The sequence below is a fragment of the Dendrobates tinctorius genome, unplaced genomic scaffold (genome assembly GCF_039654945.1).
Source record: "Dendrobates tinctorius isolate UK_male_01 unplaced genomic scaffold, ASM3965494v1 ptg000103l, whole genome shotgun sequence".
NCBI classification, from domain to species: domain Eukaryota; kingdom Metazoa; phylum Chordata; class Amphibia; order Anura; family Dendrobatidae; genus Dendrobates; species Dendrobates tinctorius.
The window spans coordinates 42868537-42890270 of record NW_027361771.1 but is presented as its reverse complement, the minus strand read 5'-3'; the positions used below and the strand labels follow the sequence as shown (position 1 = coordinate 42890270).

General features: G+C 49.1%; 1 protein-coding gene across 3 annotated transcripts in view; it reads right to left on the bottom strand.

Annotated features, from left to right (window-relative positions):
- The window catches only part of RNF20 (ring finger protein 20), an 87076-nt gene extending 65411 nt beyond the window's left edge, over window positions 1–21665 (bottom strand). The window contains exons 1-10 of one of the 3 annotated variants that reach the window (XM_073588305.1): window positions 21571–21665; window positions 18179–18354; window positions 17938–18105; window positions 9546–9690; window positions 8617–8802; window positions 8402–8520; window positions 7148–7294; window positions 6990–7067; window positions 6074–6193; window positions 5432–5611 (exon numbers count right to left, since the gene is read on the bottom strand). In XM_073588305.1, coding sequence (XP_073444406.1) covers window positions 5432–5611; window positions 6074–6193; window positions 6990–7067; window positions 7148–7294; window positions 8402–8520; window positions 8617–8802; window positions 9546–9690; window positions 17938–18105; window positions 18179–18307 — 1272 coding nt within the window. In that variant the 5' untranslated portion in view covers window positions 18308–18354; window positions 21571–21665. Of the gene's footprint in view, window positions 1–5431; window positions 5612–6073; window positions 6194–6989; window positions 7068–7147; window positions 7295–8401; window positions 8521–8616; window positions 8803–9545; window positions 9691–17937; window positions 18106–18178; window positions 18365–18545; window positions 18634–21570 lie in introns of those variants that run through there. The other 2 variants (XM_073588306.1, XM_073588307.1) reach the window with 2 other exon arrangements.
- Between the last annotated feature and the right edge of the window lie 69 nt (window positions 21666–21734).

Genomic DNA, 21734 nt, shown 5'->3' with positions numbered 1-21734 from the left:
GTGGCGGCCATGACCTTGGTAAACGTTCTTGGAGCCATGGCGAGTCCGAACGGTAGAGCGACGACTAGTAGTGGTTCTGGTTGATCGCGAACCGAAGAAACCTTTGATGGGCGGGAGCAATTGGTATGTGAAGATATGCGTCCTGTATATCTATGGAGGCGAGATATTCTCCCTGTTCCATGGACGCTATGATGGACCGGAGGGACTCCATGCGAAAATGACGGACCCGTACATATTTGTTGAGCTGCTTTAGGTCTAGTATAGGCCGGACGCTGCCTCCTTTCTTGGGAACTACAAACAGATTGGAGTAGAATCCTCGGAATCTTTCATTCAAGGGAACCGGTACTACGAATCCTGCTTGAAGGAGAGAGGAGACCGCTTGGTGGAAGGCACGAGCCTTGTCTGGAGGTGTTGGTGGAACAGAGAGGAAGAACCGGTTCGGTGGAGTGGAAGTGAACTCTATCTTGTATCCGGAAGACACTATTTCCCTGACCCACCTGTCTTCTGTAATAGGCAGCCAGACTTGCTGAAAGAGTAGAAGTTGCCCGCCTACTGGTGGGGTGTCTTCCGGAGTTGGTGAGTCATGATGAAGCGAAGTTCTGAGGTTTTCCTCCCTTGGGTTTCGCTTGGCCTGCTTTCGACTGCCAAGTCCTGTCCGGCCTCTGCGCCATCCGTGGGTTGTCCCTGCGTGGGGAGCGGTTGCGATTTTGCGCTGGGCGCGAGACGGACAGCCCGAAGAATTCCGAAAGGATGGGAATCGTGTTTGGTTACGCCGTTTAAACGTGCGTTTAGGTTTCAGTTGAGAAGTACTCTTACCCCCAGTGGCATTGGATATCATTGTGTCCAACTTTTCGCCGAAAAGCCTTCCACTAAGGTACGGAAGATGCGTGAGGGACTTCTTTGAGGCCGCGTCCGCTTTCCATTCCCGCAGCCAGAGGATACGCCGAATCGTAATGGCGTTTGCCGCTATCCCCGCTAGACCTCTTGCTGAGTCTAGGGCTGCATGAAGCATGTAGTCTCCTACCACTGCTATTTGAACCGCTTGATCCGAAAGCCCGGGATTTGAAGCTTGAAGACCATCTTGCAGTTCTTTTGCCCAAGCCAGGATGGCCTTGGCCGCGCAAACTGAAGTGAACGCAGGGGCCAGGGAGGCCCGTGCCACTTCGAAAACTGAACGAGCCATGCGTTCTACTTGACGGTCTGCTGCATCCCTGAGGGTTGAGCTATCTGGCAGTGAGAAGAGGGTCTGTGCTGCTAGTCTAGATACTGGGGGGTCCACTTCGGGTGGATCTGTCCACCCTTTGGTGTCCTTCTGTGGGAAGGGGTACCTCGCTTCCAAATATTTGCGATTGGCAAATTTTTTCTCAGGCTGTGAAAACTGATAGTAAGTATCGTTTGAAACTCATGGTGATTAAGGATGACCTTAGGCGGTTTCAGGACACTTTCAAAGCAAATCTTGTGTTCTGGGGCTTCCGGGGTTGGGTCTGAAATTTACAGCACCCGATGGATGGCAGAGATTATGTCCTCAACTAGTGCTGTATTGCTAGGGGGTCAAGGTACCACAGACCTCTCCGTTTCGTTGTCTGAGTCGGAGTCACAGATGCCTTCCGAATCCTGCGTATCGCTAAGGCGTTCCCTGGTGGGCGACCTGGGGCGGGGTCTTCTGTGGTCGGGGATCGCTGTAGTGAACTGCATTGTCTGTCTCTGACAGGGGACTGTCTCCTGGAATGACGGTGTCTCTCCCTGGAAGGGGATGACTGTGTGCTATAGGACGACGCAGGTGACCGCGACCTGTGGGTCCACTTACGTCTGTGAGTGTCGGAAACAGCATGTTCCTGAGACAAGCTGTCCTTTTGCTGGGTAACGTTCATAGCCGAGACATGACCCTGCAGAGCTTGCAGCAATGTAGCGGTTAGGTTTTCTATGGACTGTGTCATAGACTGCGACATCTGAGTAGCCCATTCCGGCGTGGTATCTGACACTGAAGCATTGGTAGGGACTCCCTGGGGTTCTGACCCAGAGTTCTGGATGCAATCCCAGCAGTGCAGATACGTGCTGCCACTGGGAAGAGTGTGCAGAATGCATAAAAACAGTCCTGCTCGACATAGTGCACAGAGGCTGGCTATCAGGGACCCTACAGGGGTGGCTACGCAGAGGAAACCCACAGAGAGCCTTATAGATAATATAGATTCACAGCTTGAGTAAAGAGAACTCAGCTGTGATCTTACCCCACCAGTGTGCCCCTAGGTCCAGCGCCGACAAATCACAGTTCTGTGCCCCCCGGAGATTGCTGTGGCTCTCTTCCCTGCTGAAGGCGTCCGTTGTCAGGTATGGCCTGCAGCCAGAAAAATGGCCACCGGGACGCTGAGGAGAAGGGGGTGTAGAGCTGAAAAGGGCGCGCAGGGCTAAGTAAAAACGCGCCCTGTCTCGATCCGCCCCTTCTATGACACTATAGAGTGTTTTATATTAGTCATCCGGGGGCGGGGAAAAAGGCAGCGGCTTCAGCTAGGCTGAAGCCGTGGTCTCAATTAGAGACCTGATGCCCAGGAAGGCTCCAGGGCGGCGCGGTAGTCCGGGAGGGGGTCGGATCTGCACCAGACCACCCCGGAATAGGCGACTGGCTAGCGGTGCGGTCAGCAGGGGTAGCGGTGCCTGTATGGGGAGGCCCCCTGAAGCGCTATGGAGCAGCTGCTGCTGCTGCAGAGACAGGGGCGCAGAGAGCCCCGTCTCTGATGTGCCATGTCTGCCTGCACCTTCCCCCGGCCCCAGCGGGATCCCACAACTGGTCTGGGGTCCCTGAATGCTGCAGAATGCTGCCCGTTCTCCAACCCTACCTGAGGCGTCTCAACCTAATGCCCCGAGGGGGATTAGGGAGGGTGCGTCTGTCACCGTCAGGGGGTCTCCATCCTCGCCTTGACCTCAACACAGACACCAAAGGGGTTGGGGAAGAAGGAGGGTCTCAACTTCGGACCAGTACCCGAGGGACTGGGGAAGGAGCGACATGGGGAACTGCCATCTCAACTTCAACTGGGCACCCCTAAAAAAGGGGGCCAAGGAAGGAGCCATGCCGGGAGTCTCGCTGGAGACCCACTTTTCTTCATCTGTATGCTGGAAGAAAAAAAACGGAAAAAATCCTTAGGTGTGCCTCCTTGTGACACTAAGCAAAAACTGGAGATGGCTGACGCGGTCCAAGGGTGTATACCGCAGAGGAGGAGCCAAAGTTAATCTTTTTCAGATTATGCATAGTGTCGCCTCCTAGTGGAGAGCAGCATAACACCCATGGTTCTGTGTCCCCCAATGAGGCGACAGAGTAATAGGAGGAAAGATGTGGAGTTGTAATAATAATTTTTATTGATATAGTGCTAACACATTGAGCAGAACTTCACAATTAAGTGGGGGACATGTACAGACAATAAAAACTTTACAATGTAACACATTTCAACAGTTACAGGAGGCGTAAGGGCCCAGCTCACAAACTTACAATCCGTAAGTAAATAGCGGGACACAAAATGTAGAACTTGCTGTTGTGTATGGTCCAGTCATCATTATTATAATAAAAGAGTTTTCATATTAAGCTGCATGACATCAACCAGTATCTGTCTAAGTGCAGTTACCGTAAGCTACTGGATGCATGGAGGATGTGAAGACAGAGGAATAGGCAGGCCGTTTGTCTCACAGACAGCTGTTTGTATGGAGGTGTGCAGACCTCTTGGACTGAGTCATTTGCTAAAAGGATTAAGAAGCTGGACTCGAAGGGTACCTGTTATGATGAGTCACTGAAGGAGGAAAAAAACAAAATACCAGCTAAGTCCAGAAAAACCAGAGAGGTTGGCAGCTATCGGATTGCAGACCCCTGAACCTATCCACAACAACTAGCAGTAGCCGTGGGGGGTTCCTACGGTGCCCTAGACCCCTCGATCACAGCCGGAGAACTATATAGCCTAAAGACAGAAAGGGGAAAAACTAAACTGCCCCAGAGCAGACCCCAAAGCAATAGGCAGCCCCCAACATATAATGACGGTGAAGCAAGATGAAAACACTAACACAGATAAAAAGATAGGTTGAGCAAATGATGGGGCCCAAGCTAACTACATAGGACAGGATAGGAAAGCTGCTGTCTGCCATCCGCAAAAACCCTATAAAAATGAGCCAACCGACTGATAGGAAAAACAGGCCCTGAAGTAGCTAGGCTTCAAAAGACTATAATCAGCACTCAGGTATATTCTGAAGACAACAGATCAGAGACAAAAATGGAATTCAGCTCACCCCCGGCCGGGGATGGCAGAACTCCCAAAAAACAAGGCAAAACAAAAACAAACTGAAGAGTACAAAGCAGAGCAGAAAAACTTAGCTTTGAGATGCTGCTGCAGGAATCAGACTGGTCTCCAAGAATCCAGCAGGAAAATCACCAGCCAGGAAGAAGGGCGTCGGCAGCCTTATATCCAGTCCTCAATTCCAGCCACCCAGTCATCATCTAGCTGCCCAGGTGTCTGATAATCAGCCTCACTACCTTCCTTCACCAGAGGAGGGAGTGCATCAGACCTCAATAGTGAAGGGAAAAATTAACTCACAACAGGTACCGTTACACATAGCGACGCTCCAGCAATCCCAACAACGATACGACCTGGTAGAGATCACTGGTGCATCGCTACATGGTCTCTAGTAAGCTGTCAAACAGGCAGATCTATTCAACGACGCAGCAATGATACGGCGATCCGTATAACGACCTCGGCGGTCGTTGGGACCTTGTCACACAGCAGCGATTCTGGCGACTCACGCCTACGTCCGAGTTCTGTGTCGCCAACGAGGTCGCTCGACAGAGTCAAACAAAGAAATGCATGCTGGCCAGCGGGACGCCAACGATCAAAAAGTGGCCTAGGACATTCGAGCACGATCAGCGATATCCAGCGGGGGGGGCGGTCGCAGCTATGTGTCACACGTAGGAAGATCGCTGGTAAGGTTGCTGTTGCATCACAAAACCTGTGACGTTTCAGCGATCTCGCTAATGATCTCGCTATGTGTGACAAGGCCTTAAGCCAGGTATATATACCGCTCAAAAAATAAAAGGAACACTAAAATACCACATCCTAGATATAACTCAATGAAATAGTCCAGTTGCTTATTCTAATTCATTACATAGTGGGATGCGTTGAAAACAATAAAACAAAAAAGGATCAATGTAAATCAAAATTAATATCCCATGGAGGCCTGGATATGGAATGATACTTAAAATCAAAGTGGAAAATCAAATTACAGACGGATCCTACTTCAGTGGCAATGCCTCAAGACAAGGAAATGATGCTCAGTAGTGTGTGTGTGCCCGCCACGTGATATGTAGATAGATAGATATATAGATAGATTTATAATATGTAGTTTAGGGTTTCCTATCTTGGGAGGAAGCTGGCTAGTATCTTCAGTTTAGTGAACTCACCTCAATGAGCTCGAGCTGACGCTGGTGATTGCTACGTGTTCCATGTAAAAGGGAACGAGCTTCATCCAACTGGGCTTTCAACTGCAGAGATTCATTATACAATACAGAAAACTGAGACTGCATGCATCTATATTCTGGAGATACTCGCACGTTTTCCTCCACAGCATTTGCCAGCAAAGCCTGATGGTAAAAAGAACAAGAATTTCAAACAGAAGAGGTGGCAACTGCCAAATCTCAAGTGCTCTAACTACATCCCCAAGCTCCATTGCCATATTAAGTATCCATATGAGGCAAGCTTCAATAAAGTTTCTTGTTTTAGAGATGTAACAAATGTGGTCACAAATGTGGAAGGCTAGCAGCAGACTTTAGTGGACAGGAATGAGCAATTTCCATCAGCAATCATAGCATCTTGTACCAAATTAAACTCTTCATGGGTAGGCCTACCGTAATGAGCCTTCTGTTGGCTTCACCTGTAAATAAAGTGGCTAGATTTCCTCAATTATAATGACTAATGGGCATTCACATGTGACAAACTTCACTGTAACTTTCCCATTTTATTTTGACTCCAACTCAAACCCAAAGATTCACGTTGCAAAAATCAGTTCTGATTCAGCAATAAAGACTACAGAAGAAGAAAGCTACCTGAAGTTCCTGGTTCTCTGCAGTCACATCCTGCAGGTCCTGTCGCAATTTGTCCAATTCCTGCAGGCGGTTGACTGCTAACTCCGTATTCATATCGACTTCTGACGTCATCTCTTCAAACTGCAGAAAACCGGAGAACATAAAACATCTATGCCCAAATCTAACAGTGTCATACATAAATACAAGGAAGGATGGAAAGTGGAGTATCTGCAAATCTCCCCATCCAGAGAGTGAAGAAGATGGATAGACCTGCAAATGTCTTCTAACTTGGGTTGGGAACAATGGTAAAATTACATTGCCTATACCCTATGTCACCACCATAATTACAAAGATGACATGTTATTTCACCTTTTTCTTGTTTTTTTGTATAGGTGTTTAAAAACCTGCTATGTGACAGCTTGTATTGTCCTAGATAAGCATCTAAGCTCTATTTTGTGACACTCCAATAAGAAACCAAAATGCATTTGTATCTCTCCTACTATGCGTCTATAATAGAGCAACTTGCAGTAAGGCTGTGTGTATCCAGCTCCTATACAGAACAATGTGCACCAGATCCTGCAGCATCTCTCGCCTGGTTCATTAATCTATTTCTGAGTAATTTCCTAGCATCTGTGGTCTGTGCAGGTAAGGACTATTAACAAAGAATGTTATATATCATCAAGGACACTTCTGAGCTGCATTTTCTCCTAAAATGCCAGCTCATACAGCCATGAGAAGAACAGGAAGGAGACACTAGCATGCTGGCTAGGGCAATGGGAGCAGACAGAAAGAGGGGAAATGTGCTTTGACATTGCAGATACCCAAACAAGCATTTTAGAGAAGGACCCAGAGGCCTGGTGCACTAATAACTGAGACTACACAATTGGAAACATGATACTTTATAGGTATCAGTCCATTAATAGGTACAATTCTTCACCTTCTTAGAATTGATGGTTATGGTTCCTCCATACAAGCTGCTTCCTGCACCATACACTTTGTAGCCCTTGGAATTGACCTGCCAAGGTAATGACAATTAATGACAGCGGATCAGAAATCATGTTAGTGCCATCTCCGAACACCATTAATATTGCTTACCCTCTCCAGGACCTCAGACAAGTGTCTGTTAAGGCGTTGTTCCCTTTTCCGGACCTTATCAATGTCCCATTGCAGATCTTCAATAAGACTGTCTAGCACAGAGACTCGAGACTCTGCATTCTCCAAACGTGTCTGCAACTGACTAAACTAAAATACAGAGGAACAAGTAACGTCAAGCACAAGCTTAGTATGTTGCACATACGTATCTGAAGCCTTACAAAGTATGGTAAATTACCTCCATCCTCCAATATCACTATATTCCCTTCAAGGGGTTATTCGTAAGTTATTAAGTTACTTTATTTAGTTACACAGCATGAAAATAAGTAAGCTTGAAAAGCAATTTGTTTTCAATCTCCTGTCATTCTACTGCAAAGAGAACTTTTATCATACATAGTGTACAGCTGGATTCCATGGAGCTTGGCCTTCAGTTCCTGCCCAGAGTGCGCGGGAGTTACATTGTAGGCGAGATGTTATCACTTAAGATCTCAGGCAGCTCTCTCCAACCCAATGATTTCTATGTTGCAGTTCTCTCTCGGCTCCTGACAAGCTGCTGCTAAAAAGCTTGCAAAATCAGCAGTCTACAGCATCAGATTATCCCAGAGCAGGTCTGTCTTCTGAAAGAGAAGGTCTAGGGCTGTGTGCTTGTGCAAACAACCTGTTATCGCTATATAAAAGGATGGCAGGGTAGACTCCATAACAAACCATTTATAGCCGTATGTGTTACAGCAGAGCTTGTTCTGAACTTTATAGTTCTAATACTACAGCTCTGCTACTCACAGGAAATTATCACTCAAGGAGGTGAGCCCAACCTGCCAGAAACCAGGAAAAAAGGAGAATGCATAGTTCTCGGCTGCTCAAGAGACAACTTTAAACTAGGAAACGATATGAAAGAAACACGGTTTGCTGTTTTCAAGGTTTAGGTGGCTGATTAAAATAGCCGATGTGGCCAGATGGTAACAGTGAACCCATAACAGCATGGTCATGGGTAGATTTTTAAATCCCATAGATTGTGCTGATCACTTTCTTAATATGAAGGAAATAAGTACAAATAGATTAGAGCAATCATAGCTTTTTCTGTTTTTGGTAGGAAGAACCAAGTCTCCTGCATAACCATAAGCTGCTTGATATGGTAAGAATCTGCCTGTCTCCGGGCTTTACTAGAAGCAGATGAGGGGTATTATGGCGTCATTATTGTGTCCCCCTACTGGTAGCCGAATGAGCATTCACTCAGCGTGAGAAAACAATTCTCCAAACCTCTTGAGACATGTTCTGTTGCTTTTCCTGCAGCCGCTTGCACACCTCCTGCAGGCGTACGTTCTCATTAGTTAACATAGAGCTCAACTCTTTGACAGCTTCTTCCATCTGTGATGGGTCTGCATGAAAACGGGCAAAGAGTGAATACCAAACAATGGCTTAGTGCACTCAGAAACTATCAAGATACGATGTTGCTAAATGTCAGGAATTCTTACCATTGCTGTTGAGGTTAGCAGACACCTGGTCCAGCCGGGCATGTAACCGATCGTAGACCAATACAATGCGGGCAACGGCTCGGCGAGAGGATTCTACACGTTCCTGCAGCTGAGACTCGATCTCTTCACTGCTGCTGCTGGCCAGAATGCCCAAGAAAGAGAATGAGGACTCAGTTAGCCCATCGCCTACAAGTAAAAGGCCATCAGTTAGAGAAAGATCAGAAAAAGCCACAGTTCTGTATCTTTGCAAAATCTAGTAGTTGTCCGGATCAAATAACCCATTAACGACATGTGACACCCATTTTTGTAACAGGTTTCACGCGGGGTGTATAGAGTGGGCTCAAGCGCTGAGGTCCTTACAGTGAATCTGTCAGGAGGTTTTTGCTATGTAATCTGAAGACAGCAGCAGACAGAGGCTGAAACACAGAATTCAGGGATGTGTCACTTGTCATAGTGCTCAATGTTGTTTACTAACTGTGATGGATTTATCACTCAGAGATTAACTTTGTCCAGCGATGCCCCCTCATGTGAGATAAGCGCCTGTCCATGGACATTGTACATACAGAGTCTGGTGGGGGCGGGATTAGCTTTCTCAACTCTGCTTCATTCTATATCTAAAAGCTCTGATTGTGTCAGAACGGCTGCACCCAGTAAACTAAGTGACAGATCGTTGGATTCAGCTTTTCTTTGCCTACCTCATGCTGCTCTCGGATGAGGTAGCAAAAACTTGCTGACAGATTCCCTTTAAGCCATTGAAAGCATCATGCTGAAACCAAAATCTTCTATCATGTGGATACTTAATACAGAGCCCAGACAGCTTTGGCGCCATACTGAGACACTAGTCAGAGATCACTACTACTTGGAATCCTTGCCATGTACCCCACTTTAACCAAGCAGATTGAAAACAATCTGTAGGGTAAATCCCTTACCTCTTTCACTGTCCTTGCGTTCTGAATTACTGTCAGAGTCTGGCTCGGGCTCTGGAATCACTAGCGCTTTCCGTTCACTGAGAAACTCTCCCAAATCTTGGTCTAAATCGTAACGGCCAAGGAGGATCCGAATGTTTTCATCAAACTAAAATGGAGAAATGTTGAGTATATGGTAAAAGGAAATCTAATGATAGTGTCAGATCGACTTACTATTGTACAATGTGGATTATTTTAATGCCTGCTGTTCAGGTTAGAGCAAAGCCTTTCCAACATAGACCTCTTTGCTCTACCCAACTCTCTGCTGCTGTGTGTCAATTGCAGATATGATCATTCTCCCGAAACAGGACACTAGACCAGAACTGTCAATCACAAGGCACCAGTCTCGCCCACATTCAGCAGTTTACACTGTCACATTACATACAGCATAAAACTGGCCATACAGAATAAGCAACGGCTTTACTACTTTAGAAGCAAATTTGTCTTTTTATTATAGCATGCAAAATCAAACCCCTCCTGAACCAGCTTTTAAAGGCAGTCTGTCAGTAAGTGTTGCTATGTAATATGAGAACACCATAACATAGGAGCTGAGACCCTGATTCCAATGATGTGCCACCTACAGGGCTGTATTTTTCTCTTTCAATACAATAGTGTTCTATCCACAAGAGAAAATCACTACAGGACAACTGGCCTTGTGCCTCCCAGTCCATCTACGCCCCCAGCAGTTCACTGTCATTATACAATGTACACAGAAAGCTGTGCTATGAGTGAGATTATACACAGCTTAAACATCCCAGCTCTGCTAGATCTGCAGCAGTGAAAACTGTGACTATCACAACTGCTGCACCCAGTAACCTAAGTGATACATTGATGGAATCGGGGTCTCTGTCCCTACTTCATGCTGCTGACAGATTATATAACAAAACCTGCTGACAGATGCATTTTAAGGCTACATTCCCATGATAAGTATTTGGTGAGTTGATGTTGTAGGTTTCCTGCACATATGGCTATGCGCACATGTTCAGCATTTGCAGTAGAAAAAGCTGTTGCAAGCACTGGCGTTTTGGCAGGAAAAACGCTGCATGAACTATGCACAATTTTGAGGCAGATTTTTTTCCAATTCTTTTGAATGGGGAAAAAACGCTGCATAAACGCTGAAGGAAGTGACATCATGCAGATATGAAAGCCTTTAAATCTGTAAGAAAAATAAGCAGTGTGTGCATGAGAGCTTAGAAATATCAGGCACAGCAGACCCCGCGGTTACTCTGTGTAAAAACACATGGTTTTCTGTGTCCCCCAATGGAGTGATAGGCAAAAAAGGACAGTGGGCATGAGATAACTATAAATCCCATCCACTTTGCTGGATATGCAAGACGCAGCACCAAAAGCTCATTGTGGGGAGGTAACCTAAAGGGGCTGTCCAGTATTGGCGATGTGATATATTAGATAAGTGGAGGTCTGACATCCAGCATTCCCACTGGTCAGCTGCTATGTTCTGACTACACATTCAATATGGTTTCTGATATGTGGTCATAGCATTTTTATATGCATTTATACTAGGTTTTGGGACCTACATGTGGCATATTGGTGTACTTTTACTAGACGGCAGTAGGTAGCTGTGACTTTAGGCCTAAATCAGAACCTATGCAGGCTTTTTGATTGATCAGCATGCAGAAGCATGTCCGTGTCCTGGTGGTCGGGGGGGCGCAGGACGTGCACCTGTGCTCTACACGGATTGTCCTATGACGTACACACAAATCTTTTTGCGGATTGCAGGAACTAAAGCGCCCTACAGTCCATAACAGCTGTAATACATGAGAAGCTAAAGAGGAGTAAGACATAACATAGTAACATAGTTTTGAAGGCTGAAGGAAGACCTTATGTCCATCTAGTTCAGCCTATTTTTAGTGCAGCTGTTCTGCATTGTTGATCCTGAGGAAGGCCCACAGAGTAGAAGCCAATTTTCTCCATAGGGAAAAAAATTCCTTCCCCTAAGCTGGGTCAACCATCTACCTATGATATTATGTTATTCGTAACCTTCTATACTGTTACTCAAGAGAAAAGCATCCATTCCTTTCTTAAATTCATTCAGTGAGTTGGCCATCACCACTTCCTCAGGAAGAGAATTCCAGAGCCTCACTGCTCTTACGGTGAAGAACCCTCTTCTATGCTGGTGCAGAAATTGTCTTTCCCCCAAACGAAGAGAATGCCCCCTTGTTCTTGTCACAGTCCTTGGTTCAAACAGTTCATTGGAGAGATCTCTGTATTGCCCTCTGATATACTTGTACATATATATTAGGTCTCCCCTAAGTCTTCTCTTTTCTAGAGTAAAACAGGATTTTTTGGGTTGCTTACCGTAAAATCTGTTTCTCGGAGCCTTCATTGGGGGACACAGAGACCATGGGTGTATGCTGCTGCCACTAGGAGGCTGACACTATGCACAAAAAAAGGTTAGCTCCTCCTCCGCAGTGTACACCCCACCGACCGGCAGGAAGTCCCCCAGTTAGTGAGAAAGCAGTAGGAGAAGTAACAGAATAGATTGAAAGCAGAACAAACAACTCAACTGTAACAAACCGACAAACATAAGAACAGGAGTTGTAGAACATGGGAGGGTGCTGTGTCCCCCAATGAAGGCTCCGAGAAACAGATTTTACGGTAAGCAACCCAAAAAATCCTGTTTTCTCGTTCACCTTATTGGGGGACACAGACCATGGGACGTCCCAAAGCAGTCCCTGGGGTGGGAAACAAACTTCCATCAGGCCAGTGGACTCGCCACCGCAGCCTGCAGAATCCTTCTACCTAGGCTGGCGTCCGCCGAAGCGTAGGTGTGGACCCTGTAGAATTTCACAAAGGTGTGAACCGATGACCACGTTGCAGCATTGCAAAGCTGCAGCACGGAAGCTCTGTGGCGCACCGCCCAAGAGGCACCCACCGCCCGGGTAGAGTGCGCTCTGATCCCTGGAGGGGCCACTCGATGCTTGACCCGGTATGCCTCCAAAATTGCCGATCTGTTCCAGCGCGCAATAGTGGCCTTTGAGGCTGGGTGATGAACAGAGAGTCTGACTTCCGCAAGGAAGTCATCCGGGCTAGATAGACTCTCAATGCCCTGACTAGGTCCAGCTTGTCCAAAGACCGCTCCCGAGGGTGAGCTGGGCTCGGGCAGAAGGATGGCAGAACAATGTCCTCATTGAGGTGAAACGAAGATACCACCTTTGGAAGAAAAGAGGGCGGAGGCCGCAGAACTTCCTTGTCCTGATGAAGGACCAAAAAAGGAGAGCGGCAAGAAAGTACCGCTTATTCCGACACGCGCCGGATGGAGGTAATGGCCACCAGAAAGGCCACTTTCCAAGAAAGGAGGGAAAGGGAAACGTCCCTGAGAGGTTCAAAAGGAGGACCCTGCAGAACCTGAAGAACCAAATTAAGATCCCAAGGATCCACGGGAGCTCGGTACGGAGGAACCGTGTGAGCCACACCCTGGAGGAAGGTTTTGACCTGGGGCCGGGAGGCCAGCGTTTTCTGAAATAAAATGGACAGTGCCGAAACTTGACCCTTCAAGGAACTGAGAGCAAGCCCCGCATCCAGCCCTGCCTGAAGAAACGCCAGAATAGAAGGGAGCGAAAAAACCAAGGGCGCGATGTCATTGGCCTCACACCAGGAGAAATAGGCTTTCCAAGTACGGTAATAGATCTTCGAAGAAGGAGGCTTTCTGGCGCGGATCATGGTATGAATTACCCGATCAGAGAATCCTGCCCGTCTCAAAACCTCGGTCTCAACAGCCACGCCGTTAAATTGAGCGACCGAGAATTGGGGTGGCAAATCGGGCCTTGAGACAGCAGATCTGCCCGTCGGGAAGCTTCCAGGGGGCGTCCGCGAGAAGGTTGACAATGTCTGCGAATCAAGACCTTCTGGGCCAATTCGGGGCAATGAGGATGACTGGAATCCCCTCTGCTTTGATTTTCTTCAACAACTTGGGAAGAAGAGGCAGAGGAGGGAACAGGTAGGGGAGCACGAACTGTGACCAAGGGACGGCCAGAGCGTCGGCGCCCACTGCCAGAGGGTCCCGAGACCTGGACACGAATTGTGGGACTTTCCTGTTGAGGCGAGATGCCATGAGGTCTACATCCGGGGTTCCCCACTGACGGCAGAGCAGATGAAACACCTCCGGATGTAGGGACCATTACCCTGCCGCGAGACCCTCGCGGCTGAGGAAATCGGCGGCCCAGTTGTCCACGCCGGGAATGTGAACTGCGGAAATCGTTGGAACAAAGGTCTCTGCCCATTGAAGAATTCTGGACACTTCCGCTAGGGCTGAGACACTCCGTGTCCCCCCTTGGCGGTTGATATACGCCACCGCTGTGGCATTGTCTGTCTGAATCCTGACAGGCAGGCCCTTGAGGCGCCTTTCCCAGTGGACGAGAGCTAGATGGATCGCCCGTATCTCTAGGACATTGATCTGCAGAGCTGATTCCTGAGTCGACCATCGACCCTGAACAGTGTGATTGCGGAACACTGCACCCCAGCCGATGAGGCTGGCGTCCGTAGTGACAATCTGCCAGTGAACGGGAAAAGACCGCCCCAAGAGAATGAGGGGAGACGTCAACCACCAGTTGAGAGACCGCCTGATCCGGCAGGAAAGGCGAACCGGACGATCCAGAGACAGAGCCGACCTGTTCCACCTGGACAAAATGGCCTGCTGGAGTGGCCTGGCGTGAAATTGGGCAAAGGGAACTGCCTCTATCGCCGCCACCATCTTCCCCAGGACCCTCATGGCTGACCTGAGGGATGGAAATCGTGTGATCTGTAATGATCGCACGCCCTGCTGCAGGGAAAGAATCTTGTCTTGTGGGAGAAATACCCTTGACCGACGAGTGTCGAACAGAAGGCCCAGAAACACAAGGCGTTGAGTAGGGACCAGACAGGACTTTTCCCGGTTGACGATCCACCCAAAACTGGACAGGGTGTCTAGAACGATCGCCACACTTAGGCGGGCCTGTTGAAAGGAGGGGGCCTTGATCAGGATATCGTCGAGGTACGGAAAAAGAACGAGACCTCTGATCCTCAACAAGGCCATCAACGCCGCCATAATTTTCGTGAAGACTCTGGGAGCGGTGGCGAGCCCGAAAGGAAGCGCGACGAACTGGTAATGTTCGTGAAGAATCGCAAACCGCAGGAACTTCTGATGTCCGGGAAATATGGGAACATGTAGATAGGCATCTTGGATGTCTATGGAACCCATGAATTCCTGCTCCTCCATGGAAGCAATTACCGAGCGAACTGACTCCATCCGGAGTGGCGAAGGCGAACTCTCTTGTTGAGTAACTTGAGATCCAAGATGGGTCGAACTGTCCCGTCCTTTTTCGGCACCACAAACAGGTTTGAATAAAACCCTGTGAAGCGTTCCGATTCGGGAACGGGCACAATCACCCCGGAACTGAGAAGAGAGGCGATGGCCGAACCGAACCCCGGGACCAAGGCCGGATCCCTCGGCGGACGGGATTGTAAGAAACGATCTCGTGGAAGAGAAATGAACTCTATTTTGTATCCTGTTGATACAACCTCTCTGACCCAAGCGTCCTCTACTGAGGCGAGCCAGACGTCGCTGAAGAAGAGAAGTCGACCTCCCAATTGGAAGGGACCCACGGGAGACCGATGGTAGTCATGCGGACGTAGACCGTCCAGATCTAGATCTGGACGGTCTTCCCTGGGAAGAGTGGGACCGCCAGGACGGAGTGGGCCTGAAGGAAACCTTCTTTCTTTCCTGACGTGCCTGTGGCCTTTGCTGGTTGGAAGGGTTTTCCGCCGTATTGAAACGGCGGAAAGTCCGACAGGGACGAAACTGACGCCTTGGAGGAGGTCTGCGAGGCTTGGAGGGGAGAAGAGAACTCGTACCTCCGGTAGCGTCCTTAATAATCTGATCCAATTGTGATCCGAAGAGACGCACTCCCTGAAAAGGCAGATTGGTCAGAGACTTTTTAGAGGACAAGTCCGCCTGCCAGGCCTTGAGCCAAATTGTACGTCGGATTGCCACGATGTTACTTGACGCCTGAACTGCGCAAGATGCGGCATCCAAGGAGGCAGAAAGCAGATAATCCCCCGCATGGGAAATCTGATTGGCGAGATCGGCCAAATGCTCTGGTCGTGCCTTATCCAGAATGCCCTGCCGAAGGTCATCTGCCCAAGTGGATATGGCCTTTGCTGCCCAAGAAGAAACAAAGACTGGACATACCGCTGCTGATGCCGCTTCGAAGGCAGATTTTGCTAGAGATTCTATGATCCTATCATTAGAATCTTTTAGCGACGCCACACCTGACAGCGGAAGGACCGTATTATTAGAAAGTCTGGACACGGGAGGGTCCACCGAGGGAGAAGCGGCCCAGTTGTCCGTGAGCTCTTTAGCAAACGGGTACAGCACGCCGAGACGCTTTCCTCTTTGAAAGCGTCTGGTCGGATCTTCTCTCTCCTTTGTAAAAATCTTTCCAAACTCAGAATGGAAGGGAAACACCCTGGATGGTGTTTCCGCCCGTCTGGACGAAACCTCCTGATCTGAGGATTTCGCAGGGGCGTCAGCGATGTCAAAGGTATGGTGAATCGCGGCAATGAGGTTTTGCACCGTAACCTTCATGTTCGCATCCTGGTCCGAATCCAGCTCTAAGACCCCTTCCGATTGCGAAAGCGCTTCGCCTGACTCGGGGGAGGAGGCCCGAGAGGGAGACTGCTGGGGACTATGGGGTGAGGTAGGACGAGGGGAGGACTCCGCCTGGAGGTCCTGCCTGGGCCTCTTGCGACTGCCGCTGGCTGGCTCAGATGGGACGTCCTGAGACGTGCTGGGTCCCGCCGAAGCTCCCAAGGGCAACTTGTCCAGAACGGCTACTAGGGACTGAGACACCTTGATGAGGTCTGCCACTGACTGTGATTGAGAGGAGGCCCAACCCGGCATGGGGGGCTCACTCGCCCCTGGGGCTATGGATGGCTCCTGAGCGGCGTCGGGCTGGACGCAGAGCGGGTACGATCAGACTTAGCGTTGGACATAGTGAAAAGAGAGGCAGTGCCGGACGGTTGGGGGACAGAAGGCAGAGAAGGGTGTCAGTCTGCAGGTGCAGAGCTACTCACGGTCCGGTCTCCCCAAGGGCGACGCTCTCTGATCTGGCTGCAGGATGAGGCCAGGCCAATCCGGCTGAAAAAAAAGGCCCAGCGACCGAAATCCGGCAGGGAATGAGGTCCGGCTGGCAGGCTGAGAAGATGGCGACCACCAGGGAAAGGGCGCGCTGCCAGAGGGAGAAGAAGGGCGGAGCTCGCCGCAGAGATCCCCTTAGCACCGCCCGCTGTCCAATAGCAGGCTGGTGTGAGGCAAGGGGGCTGGGAAGGCCTAGGACGGGCGGGAGAGAAGCCCGCTTAGAAGAAAGGGGCAGGGGGCGTGGCCGCGACGCAGCGGTAGGCCCGAGATGAAGCCGGGGCCTAAATTAATAGCGCCGGCCGCCTGTCAGCAGGGGGTCGGCGCGGAAGACGCGCCGCAACACCGGGCCACGTCCCTGCTTCCCACAGCCCGACCCCTGTATACCCCTGCCGGGATGAAGAAGAAACGGGGGGGGGGGGGGGGGGGGGGGGCGCAGAACAAGGCCCGAAAGAAAAGGGGCCTTCATGGATGCGGCGACCGTGGGGAGAAGCGGGCGCGCAGGCCCTACCGTGGTCCCCTGGCGACCGCCTTAGGATGAAAACGCCGGGGGACCGCTAGACCGCATACTCACCCAGGCCGGGGGCCACAATAAAGGTACCTGAGAATCCCACGCTGTCTGTCGTCTTTATGGAATCCACGCCTCGTCCAACCGTCAGGCTCTGGTAGGCGAGATGGTGGGAGGCGGGGGGCAAGGACCGTCCGTATAGCTGGCACGCACCTGTGCGAGGCTCCTGGTCCTGCCGCGGAGACCTATGAGGATACGGGGTGGCAGTACACGCCGTACTCATAGTCTCTTTGTGGGAGTACGGATGTGACTGTTCACTCCGTATCCCTCCGAAACCTGTAAAGGAACGACGCACGACGAGGTAGATAGGGGTCTAATAAAAGACCCGTGTCCACCTCCTACTGACACTAAGCTAAACTGGGGGACTTCCTGCCGGTCGGTGGGGTGTACACTGCGGAGGAGGAGCTAACCTTTTTTTGTGCATAGTGTCAGCCTCCTAGTGGCAGCAGCATACACCCATGGTCTCTGTGTCCCCCAATAAGGCGAACGAGAAATAGACCTAATTTTGATAACCTTTCTGGGTATTGTAGTGAACCAACTCCATTTATCATTTTAGTAGCCTGCCTTTGAACCCTTTCAAGTTCAAGGCAAGTTCAGACGCACTAGCCTAGCACAGAGCAGTGGCCCTTGGTGGCACTCCCAACAACAGAACAGACCTGACTCCAGTAACGGTTAACAATGAGAAGAGATGCATCATCTGTGGCCTGACGTTTCTCCAGGGTCTCAATGCGGTCCCGCAGCTCATCTTCTATGGCCTGTCTCTGGTCCAGCATGCCAGCTAGCTTCTTGTTCTTCACCTGCAGGGTGCGCAAGTCCTGCTCCTCCTAGAAGAACAAAGTCAAGTTTACTAACAGAAAAAAGAAAGAAAAAAAAAAAGCTTCCGTGAACAAAACTTACCGTGGACGAGACGCCTCCCAGCTTTATAGTTTCCACTGTGGTCCCAGAATCCTCCACTGCTGCCTTTTTTTCAGGGGGACCGGAAGGGCCAGCATCCCCTGCTGCTCGCTTACTACCAGCACCTGACATCCTGGGAGTTTTGACGAGGAGAGGTGCGGTGTCCTAGAGGGTTGTGCCTAAAAAATACTGAAGATATATACTGCCAGTATATGCCATATATACAAGCCAGTGCCGTTTATACATGCCCCCTATACACACAGGAGCCTGTGGCACCCGCACCCGAAACCAGCACGGTACCCCACTTTTTGAGGGTCATATACGGATGTGTATGGGAGCAGTTACAGTCCGGCTAATGACTATATCCAACCTGTTTCAGTAGCCATTTATCCATCCTGGTATATTCCATACCCAAACCTCTGCCATTTACTTTTCATTCATTTGGTTTTGTGCTAACCCTTAAAAAAAAAAAAAAAAAAAATCACTGATTCTGGCTCAGATGAATGAAAATTTAGGTTGTTTAACAGGGTCTTCATGGCATATTGTTTTTACATATTAGCTGTAATTGGGACAAGAGGAGAAAGAATTTTTTTTTTTTTTTTTTTTAAGTAAAGGAATAGTTCTTTCATTTTGTGTGAACTGAAGTGTGTTAGAATGGGCTCAGCATTTTGTCTGGTTCCTTTGGGTACAGTTTTGGGTTCCTGGAGCGGCTGGGCTTGGTATAGATAATGTTTTTCTTATTTTTTTTATCATTTTCCAGGTGCTACTGTAAGGAGCCTTACGATTATGAGCGCAGCAGGACTGAGAGGCGGTGGTACTGGTACATACATTCCACACTATAGGGAACTACCTAAGCAGCACAATTCTACGCACACATATGCCATGCCTGCCTGCATGACCCAGGCCGTTTGTACCCCCAGGCCCTCTGGTGCCGAACATGCACTGCAGACAGTTGTGCTTTCAGTGCCCCCAGAGATACACATCTGATGAAAGCCCGCCATCCTATGTGCGCACAATCCCTCTGGATGATCATGCTACATGACAAGCTGGCTGGCTTCTGTTTCCACTTTTCCTTCCTCTTTCCACTCTACCCACCAGCACAGCCCTAAAATACACAGCAGCAGGGAGGGAAAACCTTGCTCACGGTGTGACCGAGAATACAGAGATGACGCACCACTGATTCTAGACATTCACTATAGACCACAGGCATATCTGTCCATTTGTACAAGGATAGTAAATATGGCTCATGTGTACCTACAACCGTCACTCCGGGCCTTGGGCTATTACTGCAGCTGTTATCAGGATGGGGGGCACAGCACTCACTGCGGCCAGAGCCCTGCTTATGTTACTGGGTTTGTATCTAAGAAGGGTGTCCTGCAACTATTATTGTTAGGCCATATTCACTCGTTCAGTATTTTACATCTGTGTTTGTAAGGGAAAACCAGGAGTGAAAGAATCAGAGGTAAAGTATAATACAAACTCATCACCACTCCTGGATTTATCAATGTTACATGGGGCTCTGCAGCTGTTAATAGGGGTCCTTCAGTTAGTATTGTGACTATAAATGTTACATGGGGTCCTAAAGCTAGTACTGCAACTATCAATGTTACCTAGGATTATGCATCTGCTCCTGGAGCTCCTACGGCTAGTACTGTGACTATCAATGTTACATGAGGTCCTAAAGCTAGTACTGTGACTATCAATGTTACATGGGGCTCTGCAGCTGTTAATAGGGGTCCTACAGTTAGTATTGTGACTATCAATGTTACATGGGGTCCTAAAGCTAGTACTGTGACTATCAATGTTACATGGGGCTCTGCAGCTGTTAATAGGGGTCCTTCAGTTAGTATTGTGACTATAAATGTTACATGGGGTCCTAAAGCTAGTACTGCAACTATCAATGTTACCTAGGATTATGCATCTGCTCCTGGAGCTCCTACGGCTAGTACTGTGACTATCAATGTTACATGAGGTCCTAAAGCTAGTACTGTGACTATCAATGTTACATGGGGCTCTGCAGCTGTTAATAGGGGTCCTACAGTTAGTATTGTGACTATCAATGTTACATGGGGTCCTAAAGCTAGTACTGTGACTATCAATGTTACATGGGGCTCTGCAGCTGTTAATAGGGGTCCTACAGTTAGTATTGTGACTATAAATGTTCCTGTGGATAGTAGAGAGACTACGAATGCTACCTGGGGACCCTACGGCTAGTACTGCAATATGTTAGATGGGGTCCAGCTTCTTTTACTGGGGGTCCTACAGCTGGGATTGAGACCATCAAAGTTACTTGAGGTCCTATGGATAGTACTGCAACTATCAATGTTACATGAGGCCATGCAGCTATTACTAAAACTATAAATGTTACATGGAGCCCCACTTCTATTCCTGGGGGTTCTTCGGCTTAGTAGTACAACTATCAATAATAGCAACTGGGGCTATAGATACTAGCAAGGGTCGTATGGCTATTATTGTAGCTAGCAATGTTACTGGGGCCCTGCAGCTAGTACTGTGACTATCAATATTACATGGGGTCCTGCTTCTGTTACCGGGGATCCTACAACTAAGTACTGTGACTATCAATGTTACCTGGGGCCCTGCGGCTAGAACTGAGACTATCAATGTGATATGGAGCCCCACTTCTATTGCTGGGGGTTCTTCGGCTAGTATTAGGACTATCAATATTACAGACTAGCGATAATGGGGCTATAGATGCTAGCGAGGGTCCTATGGCTATTACTGTAGCTATCAATGTTCCTGGGGTCCTGAGGCTAGCACACAGACTATCAATGTTACCTGGGGCTCTTTTTCTCTTACTAGGGTCCTGCAGCTGTTACTCTGGGGGGCTAAGGATATTTATGATACCAAAAGTTTACTTGTAAGAATGCTGCGAATAAAGGCATACACTGCTGTGGAACTCAAGGTTTGTTTCCCAGCAATCAGGGCAGACACGCACACTCCGGGCAGGGTATAGATTAATGGGTTATTCCCAAAACAGTAAGTTATCCCTCCTCGGGGGTCTGATCTCCGGGACCTGGAGTGGTCCCCAGATGGCGGGCCTGAAGAGGATTACTTGTGCGCGCTGGACCTCAGCCCCATTGATTACCTATGGGACTAATGGAGACAGCCGATCTCAGCAGGACCACAGACACTCACTAGAGTGGAGGGCAGTGTGCACAGCTCCACTCAGATAGGTGACAGCTTCCTATCGTGGGCCCCTTCCCTATATATTATACCCTGCACAGGATGCAGCCTAGCTGACAGCAGCCCTGCCTGCCACTAAGAGCCCCTCCAGAGCACCCAGCAGCGCCCCTGCCGCCTGCACCGTGCCGGGCATACCCTGGAGGCAGCTCGGGTCACTTCTCTCCTATTGTAAGCCATTCTCGAACATTTACCTTTAGACACAGATAAGCCCAAGACAGAAGCAGCCCGAAAACCGGAAGTGACGCGCTGAGAAAGCACAGAGCGACTGACAGGGTGGGATTACGGCGGCCATATTGGTAAAGGTGGCCGTTACTCGTGACGTGATCACTTCGGAAGCGTCAAGTCGCCATGTTGG